Source organism: Lepisosteus platostomus, chromosome 12 (assembly GCF_059453375.1).
Source record: "Lepisosteus platostomus isolate fLepPlt1 chromosome 12, fLepPlt1.hap1, whole genome shotgun sequence".
Lineage (NCBI taxonomy): Eukaryota > Metazoa > Chordata > Actinopteri > Semionotiformes > Lepisosteidae > Lepisosteus > Lepisosteus platostomus.
The window spans coordinates 45,589,752-45,602,432 of NC_142622.1; the positions used below are offsets into that span (position 1 = coordinate 45,589,752).

Consider the following 12,681-nt stretch of genomic DNA (forward strand, 5'->3'; position numbering starts at 1 on the left):
AATATTTAATTGGGAGCTGTCATATCTATTTACTAAAATCAGAAAGAAGATGCATTGCCATCTGTTATACACAATACCTCAGCTGTGCTTATTTGTAATAAACTGTAGGCTATGATAACACTGACAATCACTTGTTTTCTCAATTCCTCTTTTACAGCTGATAGATGCAAAGACTATTTTCACATTTCCCCTTGTTAGAGATAGGTTAACATTTGACATATACAATAGGCTCTACTTAGGTATGTTAAATGCATATAACTAATGTTAGTTACCACTGTATTTCAATGGTTTCATTATGTATAATAATGTTAAAAATACTTTGAGGAAGAAACTCGTATTTAATCTCTCGGCTTTTGTAGCCTGCATTTTTTTTGTAATGTGAATAGGCACACTGTTTTGCTTTAGCTTTCCCATGAGATAAGAAGTCTGCAGTTCATTTACTCTATAAAATGAACTCTCTCCAAATCATATAACTTAAAACTTTTATCAAGTTTGTAATGCACTTTGGCTCTCTGTGCAATTTCTATTCCCAGATCTTATAACACCTCCAACCTGATGGAGGACTTGAAAGTGTTATATAGGACAGCAGGTCAACAAGGCAAAGGCATCAGCTTCATCTTCACTGACAACGAGATCAAGGATGAGTCCTTCCTGGAGTACATGAATAATGTTTTATCATCAGGAGAGGTCAGCAGTTCTTGTCATACAGACTTTTTTTTACATAGGAACAAGTAATAAGTTAATTCCATGCTGAAAAGAGAAGAAAGGAAGCACAACGTTTCAGTTGTGAAGCGTTCTTCGGGTGTAAAGTTGTTTTTTACATATCTAACAAAGCAAAGGAAGAATTTTTTGGAAGCGCTTGTTGTGACATTTGTCCATTTCTAATACGTAACCATCCATCTATTCATCACCTGAAAACTTTCCATATAAGGATTGTGGCATCCTGGAGTTTATCCTGTGAGAACAGGACACATGGCGGGATTGCACCCATTATTTACATCATTAGTTTTGTAATGAAGCCAGCAGCTATATTACCCTGCAACTCACAGCTGGCAGCCTGGTCAGTACCTGGATGGGAGACCTCCTGGGAAAAACTGAGGTTGCTGCTGGAAGAGGTGTTAATGGGACCAGTAGGCACTCACCCTGTGGTTTGTGTGGGTCCTAATGCCCCAGTATAGTGACGGGGACACTACTGTAAAAAGAGTGCCTTCTTTTGGATGGGATGTAAAACTGAGGTCCTCACTCTCATCCTCACACTCTTCATCCCTCCTATGAATAACAGAAATTAGTCTACTTCAGGGTTGCTCTGCTTTCTCTGGTCCTGCTACCCTAGTCTGAACTGAATGACTGACAGAAAGTCATCAGGTTATTGGAAATAAACTGAATTTCTTTGTCAAGAAGCTCAGACTTGGCCTTTAACATTTTTTTCAGTAGGATAGCACTATAAAGCCTACATCAAGCTCAGTGACTAAACAGTTAAAAGCATTAACAGTGGTGTTCTAGAGACTGTGATGAGCAATCAAGTAGAACATTTGTGGTTTATGAAGATACTGTAGCTGATCAGAAGTGCATTGTAATGGAAATAGATTGTCTTTTGGTATTTGTCCCTCTGACATAACTTACATGCAGGTGTCCTGTAGCATGAAGAGTCAGCCCTTTATAACTGCTAATGATATTCTGCCAGCTGCTTGCATGGACACACTCTAGTTTATTTAGATGCCCAGGTTATTTAGATACTGCACTGAAGCAATGGACAGTGTCAATGGCCAGGGAAAAAGATTGCATATTTTTACCACCAGTTAGTAAATAGTAACATTCTGTAGTATTCAACAAAACAGAGATGTAATATGCTGTTATCAAAACTTATAATTAATAACAGTGAAAAATGTCCTAGACTTACAGTGCAAAGAATGTGTGTTGTTGCATATTGGTGTCATGGGGATGCAATAAGTGTTAATTGAATTTTAAGGGAAAGTATACGTAAGTAAAATTAAGATTTTTTACTGAAAACATGGTGCACTATGTATAATGCAAAGAAAGCTACAACATTTTGACCATTATAGATCATGTTCCATGATTGTCCGTTTTCAAAATTATTTGTAGGGTTGTTTCTTTTGAGAAAAACAACTTATCTTGAGACTGAGGAAACGCCATATGTGCTTCATTAAATAAAAGAAAGATGTAGGATATAGTTTCGTGATTTGTTCCAATATATTGGCCTTTTGTAGCAAAGTGATTTAATTAAATACTAAAGATGAGTGTGAGATATTTTAAATTATTATACTGGGACTAAAAAAATGATAACACCTGTGTAAAAGTAATTTGTTGCATTTAAGAAACAGATGGTTTATATAAAAAATGCACTCATAAATTGAAAGTCAGTATCTGACACCAGGAGCGACTGCACATTTTTCACACTGAAACCTACTGTGTCATCAGGTTTGTTTGTTAGACTGAATGAAGAGAAGTGGTGGAGGTGCACATAATTCTTAATGGAGCCCAGAGGGACTCTGACATTAATGGGCTTTGGTTCTGCTCTGGACCCCAGCAGTTTACTGGATTGACGATTAGGAACAGTCCCTGAGAGTCAGCAGTATCCATCAGACTCTCAGAGGCTGTATTTTTTAGGTTTATGTTTTTATATTTTGTATTTTATAGGTTTGTGGTTTGTATGTCATCACAGGAGACATGCATTTCCTATGGTCATTTCTAAGGACATCCTGCCAGCCTTCTTTAACTTGGTTGAGATTCACTCACTGACTGTAAAATATGTTTAATTGTTTGTACTCACTGACTTGAAAGAGCCTTTATTCTATAGTACAGTGAATAACACACGTGAGAACTTGTACATTAATTGGCGTGCATCTCTCATTCTGTTTTAAAACCAGCCCTTTTCCCAATACTGAAATTAATCATCCATGGATTATAATTCATTGATTGGTTGTGCAAGGATGTGCTCAGACACGTTCTGAAGGCTGATTTGTCAAATATAAGTGAAATAAAAAATGTGCAGATGAAGTTATTTTCCTTATTAATTCATGTTTATTAGATGAATAATCTTTGTCACCTGTAGAGAGCTACATTTAACCCTGTATATGCCGTGTATTGACAGAATAAAAGTAGTTTTTATTTGTTTTGGAATATGATAGCTTATATCATTATTTTGGAAATTGTTTTGTGTCAAGAGAGCAACAGTTTTGCCTAAGTTATTCCAGGTTCACTTCCCAGTACTGGTGCCAAGTTTGGCACAGCTTGTCCAGGCTGCTTAAGAGATATTGGAATAATCCAACAGCACAGCATCTGTGGGCTGATGTAGAGGCCACAGATGTTTTGCAGTTATATAGCTTCCAGCATATGTACATCTGCATAACAAACAATACCAGGCTGTGCTTTTCACAGTAAATAGCAGGTTGAAGACAAATATTAATAAATCATAATGAATTTACCTACAGTATGTCATATTTGCTCAATACAATGTGACTGCTCCTTCAACACCAAAGTGTATTTCATTATTAGTGTATAAGCTTCTTTTGAAGCTTAGTATATATTTATTTGAAGGAGTAAATGTTGTTTTCTTCTAGGTATCTAACCTCTTTGCACGCGATGAAATTGATGAGATCACTGGAGACCTCATACCTATCATGAAAAAGGAATTTCCAAGACGACCCCCAAGCAACGAGAATCTATATGAGTACTTTATGAGCCGGGTCCGTCAGAACCTTCATGTGGTTCTGTGCTTTTCACCTGTAGGAGAGAAGTTCCGGAATCGGGCTTTAAAATTCCCTGCACTCATTTCAGGCTGTACCATGGATTGGTTTAGTCGCTGGCCTAAAGATGCTTTGATTGCAGGTGGGGTTACCTGTTCACATCCTGTTTCTCATTCAATACTGATGGCTAAAGTATCAGCGCTTACTAGTTATCTAAGACAAATTAATGCAACTAAAAGCTGTTCTGTTTAGGCATTATGTATGCTGCAGAAATATATTTTTTTGTAATATGTAAATTCATATCTTGTTTTTTAAATAAATTTATTTTACTTACAGTAAGATATTAACCTTAATTGATGTAAACCAGACAATACACAATGAATAAACATACTTTGCAAATCGAATGCAAATTATACACTCCCCTGCCAAATTATTCAAGAATGTTCTGTAACAGCATATCGATGTAACCATCCTGTCCAAAGTAATGGAAATCGTCTAGCAAGTGGTTTTTCCCATGACTGCTGTGCACTGGCAGATAGTAGGAGTGTGTTGCGCTATAGAAAAGAGGGCTGTTGTGAGTGATGCCAGGTGTCGATGCAACCTTATGTGTCAATTCTAATAGCCTCAGAGGTTTATAAGCAGTGGATGACTGATATAAGAAAAAAAACATAAAGGTGAGTACAAGCTGCAAAAAGCTACTGGTCCAAGAAATCAGACAACTGGGTTCACATCTTGTGTGAAGACCATACATGCATAAGGACCAAAGGAATATAACAGCAAGAAATAATTTCACAAAAATGAAAGTACAACAATGTAGCAGTGTTTAAATTTAATAGCAACCTGAAGAAACTAATTTGCATTTATTTTTGATCTCGCACAGTGTCAGAGCACTTCCTGTCTACCTATGACATCGATTGCACTGCCCAGGTGAAGGGAGAAGTGGTTCAGTGCATGGGCTCCTTCCAGGATGGTGTGGCCGAGAAATGTGTGGAGTATTTCCAGAGATACCGACGCTCCACCCACGTCACTCCGAAGTCCTACCTGTCATTCATCCAGGGCTACAAAACCATATACAAAGAGAAACACTCAGAAGTGCAGACCTTAGCCAACAGGTAGGATATGTGCCTCAGCGAAAATACATTTCTTACTCATATGTCCTGTTTTCAAAATTTTAGTGTTATTTAACTTGTCCTTACTTGCAGCTTAACAAGGTCCTGGAGTGACCGAATGAGAGTTTCTTGATTGATTTACACAATATATACAGCACATTCTAAAGTGGTACACAACAGCGTATGTCAATACACGTCACATCAGATTTTCACACAGGGGTTGACAAATTTGGATAAAAAATATAAAATGATATCCTTTATTTCACTAACCACATACTCAGTCTCCAGCATCAATGTTTTTTCAGTGTAGAATTATAAAATCACGTTTTGCTCTCCTGACAGAATGAACACAGGCCTGCAGAAGCTGAAAGAGGCCTCTGAGTCTGTGGCTGCCCTCAGTAAGGAGCTGGAGGTGAAGGAAAAGGAACTACAAGTTGCCAATGAGAAGGCAGACATGGTTTGTACAGTATTTGTGGGTTACCTTTTTTTTTACGCAAAGGTGATCCACTCAGTCCTACTGCATTTATGATTCTGGAAACAGATACTTAGTTAAACTAAAAAATATAAATATGACAAATCAAATCCCCCCAAAATGCCAAGTTCTAGTTAACGTTTTCTATATTTTTCTAGTTTCGACTGGCAGGCTTATGTTTACTAGCGTACATACTGTATAACAAAAGCCTACAAAATAATGTCTTAACCAAAAATCTGAGTGTTTTGTAGGCTTGGGCCAATATCTATTATAGGTTCTACTTTAGACAGGGGCAGTGATGCGAGGACATGCTTATCAGTTTTCTTTTATGCTCATTAGCTCCTCACAGTGCCCTAAACACCCCCTCTCCTTTATCTCTCTTTTGGTCACAAATTCTAGGACTTGGACAGTAGTTCTCAAGACACCCTAATCTCTGTGTCTCCTAGCTGCTGGGCTAGCTTGTGCTAGCCCTCTTCACTGTGCCATGGGCTATTAAACAAATGATTAAATCAAAAATACTTAAAAAATAATAAACATATACTGTATCTTTCATTAAAATCTAACTTTATCATTCAAAAAAGTGTTCTGATGATATACTTCAACAAAATATATTGGTCTCACAGTTTCCAGTTACTGGCACTGTATGGTTTTAATAACTGTATGTTTTGGGTCCCAATTAACTTGCAAACAATTTTGTAAATGTATGTGGGTTATAACAGGTCACAAAACATTTATAAGCTTAATAAGTTATAAAGGTCAAGCTAGAGATGCTTTAATTAAATAGACTGTAGTTCTCCATGCTGCTGTACATGTTCCTCCACTCCCTTTAAGGCAAAAACATTTGAAACCATCTGAACTATAGAACATTAGAAAACATTCTTTGATTAGTTTTCTTATATGAAATCAATTTGCTTTGCCTTTTTTTTCCTTCAGGTGTTAAAAGAAGTTACAGTGAAGGCTCAGGCAGCTGAGAAAGTGAAGGTGGAAGTGCAGAAGGTGAAAGACAAGGCTCAGGCCATTGTGGATAGTATCTTCGCTGACAAGGCCATAGCTGAAGAGAAACTAGAAGCTGCCAAGCCAGCCCTGGAGGAGGCGGAGGCTGCTCTGCTGGTGTGTGGGCATAAGCATGGTTTCTTAGCAAGCATCTGGAAGTGTGTATTTCCAGTCAGAGTGATCCCATTCACAGAAGTAATTATGACTTGTGAGGGTATATACACCGTCTTTCAAAAGTATCAACCCCCCCCCCACTTCCAGATTTACCTTTTTGTTGCAGTTTGAGCTTGCAATCATGACATTTTCAAATTGAACTTTGCGTTTAGATTGATTTTTTAAAAATATAAACATATTTATTTACTTTAGACCATCAAGCCATCTGACATTGCGACAGTACGCACACTGGGAAGGCCCCCACACCTGATCATGCGCATCATGGACTGTGTGCTGCTGCTCTTCCAAAGGAGGGTTAACACTGTGAAGATCGATCCTGAGAAGAACTGCATTATTCCGTCCTGGCAGGAGTCACTCAAGCTCATGACAGCAGGAAACTTCCTTGGAAGTCTACAGGTATGGGAGTCTGGTATCTAGAATCACACAGACTGCACGAAGAACCTGAGGGCTTAATAAGGGTCGCTACAATAAGGGTCATTTTAGGAAGAATAGAAACCTTGCAATCTATCTGAAGCTTCTAATGTCACTTCAATGGACTTCTTCAATGTAAGCACTTTAATGTTGTTTTCCAGATATGTTTTTATGTATTCTGTGTGGCTACAAAATGTGTTCTGGATTGTGTTGTTTAAGAAATGTGAATACTGTATACCAGTCCTAAGAGACACACTGAAGAACATCTCTCCTAAAAGACATCAGTAGAGTGTCTTCTCTCACTTATGCTCTGACATGCACTTAAACCACAGCAGGTGTAAGTTAAGGAATTGATACTACTGATATCCATGGTGTATTGATCTTAAGTGAAGAGCAACTTTAGGTTTTTATCATTCTTATCCAAATACAGAGATTTAACCCAACACTATTTACAAAGAGATGTTGTTCTGTGGTCTAAATAAGACTGATGCCAGTGTTTTCAAACATTTCACTTAATAACACTGGTAATGAATTTCAATTTACATTTGTTGTGTGTGAAAATTGTTTCTAGACATTCCCCAAAGACACGATTAATGAAGAGGTGGTGGAGTTACTCCATCCTTACTTTGATCTGGCAGACTATAACATTGAAACAGCCAAGAGAGTCTGTGGGAATGTGGCTGGCCTGTGCTCCTGGACTGAAGCTATGGCTGCTTTCTTCTCCATTAACAAGGAGGTGCTTCCTTTGAAGGTACGGATACATTTTACAGTACATTTTGTAATTCATGTGGACATGTGGGGTTGAAATAAAGGAATGTAGGAGTATTCCTACAACTCTTTACAGCTCTGTCCCATGTGTAACCATGGAATGTCATCATGTGTCTCCAGACAATCAAAGCTATTTCAATTTATTGTGATTATTTTAAAGTAAATTAACTTTAAAGCTGGAAATTACTTCATATAATCAATGTTTTAGTGTCCTTATAAAATGTCCTTCTTTCTGTTATCTCCTGCTTGTTCCTTCTTTCTTTCAGAATACATTTAATTTTACTACTTTAATTTCAATGAATGTTGTTGCTGAAAAACAAGTGGAATCAAGTTAGAACTGTACAAAGCTGTATTGGTGAGCCATTCTTCCTGTGGTTATATGCACATCCCTTGATCAGCTGTATGATGCAATATACTCAGTGAGCCCCAAGAATAAGAGCTGTACTGTATGTGTGTCAAATTCGACAGGCTGAAATGCTACTACCAAGTAATGTAGGGGACATGACTGTTTACAATCTGTCATTTGTCTCAACAGATAATAAATTTTTCTTGCTGAAAACGAACTCCCACTACATATGAAACTTCTAATAATTCCTATTGAATTTCTCTTAGGCAAATTTGGCAGTTCAGGAAAATCGCCTTGCTATAGCCAATGCTGATCTGCAGAATGCACAAGCAGAGCTGGATGCCAAGCAGGCCGAGCTAGATGTTGTGCAAGCTGAGTATGAGCAAGCAATGATGGAGAAACAGGTAAATTATGACATGCAATTCAAGTACACATTGAGACTCTAGAGTATGAGTAGAGTAGGTACATTATTGTTTGGTTAGCAAAGTGCCCTCATTCAAGGTGACATAAAGAAGCTGGAAAAATGCATTGCAGATAAGTGCTATTATACAATTTCAAATTTTAAAAAACAATTTGCAAAAATAAAATAAATTTTAAAATACATTTGGATGCATACAATCAAACAGTATACAATTAGTTACTAATAGCATTTTTGTTTTCTTAAACAGTTCCTTTGTTATCCAGAGGCTAAATAAGGCCAGGCAGTGTATATATATAATTCATTTCATTTCATTTCATTACAGATGGCAAATATTGCTGACATCTTTTGTAAAATGAATGAAAAGCATGACACGTATTTCATATATTTATATAGAGAAATTACTTTTTTGTACATTGCATTTTATTTACTAGTATACCTTTAATATATTTTATAGTAATTGTTCTGAGTTATTGTCCTGAGACGATTAAAACATATGAGAATCTAAAAAAGTGCAGAAAATAATGCAGAGTGAGTACATTTAATGAAAGGGTGGACGACTTGTTCCTATTTTTCCAAATTTAATTTAGTGCAAAACCAATGGGAACTCTTCATAAAAGTGCAACCAATGTTCCAAATTATGTCAAGTAAACTACTGCATAATTAGAACTTTAATTATAAATTCAGACAATTAAAATTCAATTGTTCTAACATAGGTCTTGCCAGAGGAATCATTAATATGTATTAGTTTCTTGCAAGGGTTCCAGGTAATTGTTGTGGCTTAAATATTTTGCTCTTACTGTATATATATGTAGACGTATACAGACAGAAAAACTAACTCTGAAAATGGATAACCTTGTTTTTTTACTTTAAGATAAATGCTTCCTTTTATTTACTGCAATCGTTTGAAGAGTAAATCGCAACATTAATGTTCATGAATCCTTTTATTTTTAGTTTGTAAGGAGCTCCTTGCTATTTCTCAGTTTTTAAAAATGAGTAACTACTGTACATACATGTATACATACTGTACATGTATTCAGTAAAATAATCAGGACTATATTATATTTGTATTCCATAGAATGTGGACAGTTAAACTGTGGAAAAAACTACAAACAAAAGCGATTTCTGTAATTTCTACTTGTTCAAAATCTTTTTAAAGTAATTTTCTTTCATTGACGGTTTAGCTTTACATAACACTATCACATACAAAAACTACTTTCTTTCTCAAAATTATGTGGCAAATTAACATTTCATATGAAACTTCTTCATTACCAGTTATGGACAGTTACCATAATTTAAATCTATTACTTGATTATTGTAGAAAAATACATACATAATCATCATGTAGTGAAAAATAAATTGGAAATCTGTAATTCATCAAAGGAATGAAATTGCTTGAAATAAAGAGTACAATGTCTTACACTAAACAAGGGAGGAAAAACAGAATGACTTGGTTTACTGAAAAGCCGTTATTAACAAAGCGAGAATAGCACTTACTGTGGCCATCCGCAATATTTGGAGAAGATGATAGAGTAACTCTTTAACGAACAGTGCAGTGCTACAGTACTTTAGCAAGATGGATTTCCGTGGGTGAAAACCAAAAACAATACAAGAACAATACAAGAAAGAAAGCAAAAACTAATTTTCCATTGAATACATGGAGAGTCCTGGATTTTATGTTAATGATATTTTGTGTCAGATGTATCCAAAACATTTTTAAATAGTTACATGTTCATCTTTTCAATTAAAAAGTAATCCTATAATACAAGCTTTTATAGTAGTTAGGCCTGCTAGTTGTTCATTTATTATTTGTTATTTTTATATCACTTGAATAAGTAATGGAAGCAGGTGTTTGAAAGCAAGGGAGATGTTTGTCATTGCTGAGTTAGAAGCTGTGTCAGTTACGGAATGAATATTGTCAATCGATTTTAAAAATGTGGTCACTTTTAGTGGTAATTGCACATACCACATTTGCTCCTGTTTCAAAAGCTGGATTGAAAACAATGTGCTGAATTCCAGTTGAACTATGTGGGATTGTGTCAGTCAGGCTGTCCGTGGTTCAACTCACAAGAATCCCTCACGGAGCATGTAGTGCAGTCAGATAGAGCCATAGTCAGCTTTGCTGAATGCTTTTTGGATTTAGCAATCTGAAAAAAATGAGACTGGCTCTTATTTTTAGAAGAGGTCCTCATCTCCATGTGAAAAACTTTAGCAGGTTTGTCAAAAACTTTGTAGACTTTGTAGACCGTATTATAGTGTGTGATTGAAATTCTGGGTGGCGGGTCTGTGTGCACACTAGAATATTGGTGCAGCCGGCTGCAGGTTGTAATTGTTCTGTTCCTGGTGTTGCCTAGACCCTGCTAGAGGATGCAGACCGCTGCAGGCACAAAATGCAAACAGCTTCAAGTTTAATCAGTGGCCTTGCAGGAGAAAAAGCCAGGTGGACAGAGCAGAGCAAAGAGTTTGCTGCGCAGACCAAGCGGCTGGTTGGTAAGTAAAACTGCAAGTTTACCTCTGGTGTGCGAGCACAGATCGGTCGGGACCACAAGAGCCAACCGCTTTTCAGCTGATTCTTGGAACTACTATGGACAGGTGGTGGGTTTACAATGAAGCAGGAAAATGCGTTACAGTGGTCTACCTATTCAAACTACTTGGGCAAACTTATTGTTGTAAATAAAGTTTGTATTTATAAAATCTATTAAATGTTATGCACTCACAATCTATTAAGCTTTTATATCTTTGATTTATGTTATTATTTACCTTTCGTCACATTGCCTTCAATTTATTTATTGGTTTTCTTTAACAGGCGATGTATTGTTGGCTACTGCTTTCCTATCATACTCGGGTCCTTTCAATCAAGAATTCCGTAACTTGCTTTTAACCGACTGGCAAAAAGAAATGAAGACGCGTCGAATCCCTTTTGGAAACAACCTTAACCTCACTGAGATGTTGATCGATGCACCGACTGTCAGTGAATGGAACTTGCAAGGGCTGCCTAATGATGATCTGTCCATACAGAATGGAATTATTGTCACTAAGGCTGCACGTTTTCCTTTGTTAATTGACCCACAAACACAAGGCAAGATATGGATCAAAAATAAGGAAGCCAAGAATGAACTGCAGGTAACTGCATAGCTTACATGAGAAATATTCTGTAAAGCCAGTTCTTACAGCGTAATTTTAATGATTCGAAATTGGATGTACAGATGTACGAAAACTGCCTAGATGATAAGTAACTATTAGTTAGCAAATGTTTACTACATCATGTTTGTGAAATGATAAAATGTCAACTTCTGACTTATTTGCTTTCAAATTCATTACAGTTTCCCATGCTGTTACATAAAAAATGTTATTCATAGGACCAAATGAAGAAAAAACAAATTGTGTTCTGTAAGTAATGAATGTCAGTTATAACTCACTCCTTTTTTCATCGTAGATAACTTCCCTTAACCATAAGTACTTCAGGAATCACCTGGAGGACAGCTTGTCCCTCGGCAGACCGATGCTCATTGAGGATGTGGGAGAGGAGCTGGATCCCGCCCTGGACAACGTCCTGGAAAAAAATTTCATCAAAACAGGATCGACGTACAAGGTACCCTGACAATGGAGGGTTTTGCTGTCGTATAACATTTGAGTCCATGACTACATGTATATAAAGTCAGATATATTCATGCATTTGTCCAATGAGCTTCCTCTCAGTGATGCACAAGTTCAGTCTGAAGGGTTACATACAGTACAGTACCATTAGGTTTGCAAGTCTGTCCATACACCAGGATCCAAAGAACTTGAAATTGGTCAGGTTAAGCCAGTTATTAGGTGACTTAAGTAGTTAAGTCCCAGTAGAATAAAACCCTGAAGATGGTATGGCCCCTCCTGAAGAGAAGCTGTGCACCCTTGATTTATATGGAAAAAATGTTACTTTCAGTTTCAGCAGAACACCTGTCTTTTTATAGGCTCTGATATTCTTGGATGGCAAAATTATACCTTAGCTTGCTTGTCTCAGCGGTTCTGTGTAAAGATTGAGTTTAAAGTCATCATTAATTGAATGAAATCATTTGCTTCCTGCAGTTAGGCATTTTTTGTTCTGAACAATGTTATATTTGGTACTTTGTGAACATTATAGCAATTATGCCAAGTAGTTCCAACTGAATTTTATTCAAAGGTAAAAAGATTGCTTAGCTGAATAAAAATGATTTTCTTATGATTACAAATGTTTTTTTTATGTTAAGCCTACATTAGCATGTGAGCACCAGCTTTCTAATACACTTTTTTCATTACCAGAA

The 12,681-nt window shown here is 36.6% G+C and overlaps 1 protein-coding gene across 3 annotated transcripts in view; it reads left to right on the plus strand.

Moving 5' to 3' along the window:
• The window catches only part of dnah5 (dynein, axonemal, heavy chain 5), a 77,034-nt gene that overhangs the window by 50,711 nt on the left and 13,642 nt on the right, over positions 1-12,681 (plus strand). For all 3 annotated transcript variants that reach the window (XM_088602293.1, XM_088602295.1, XM_088602294.1), the window contains exons 54-64: positions 534-687; positions 3,582-3,849; positions 4,588-4,819; positions 5,159-5,273; positions 6,222-6,398; positions 6,648-6,851; positions 7,438-7,617; positions 8,247-8,384; positions 10,753-10,888; positions 11,205-11,521; positions 11,835-11,990. In XM_088602293.1, the coding sequence (XP_088458419.1) occupies positions 534-687; positions 3,582-3,849; positions 4,588-4,819; positions 5,159-5,273; positions 6,222-6,398; positions 6,648-6,851; positions 7,438-7,617; positions 8,247-8,384; positions 10,753-10,888; positions 11,205-11,521; positions 11,835-11,990 (2,077 nt within the window). The remainder of the gene's footprint in view (positions 1-533; positions 688-3,581; positions 3,850-4,587; positions 4,820-5,158; positions 5,274-6,221; positions 6,399-6,647; positions 6,852-7,437; positions 7,618-8,246; positions 8,385-10,752; positions 10,889-11,204; positions 11,522-11,834; positions 11,991-12,681) is intronic.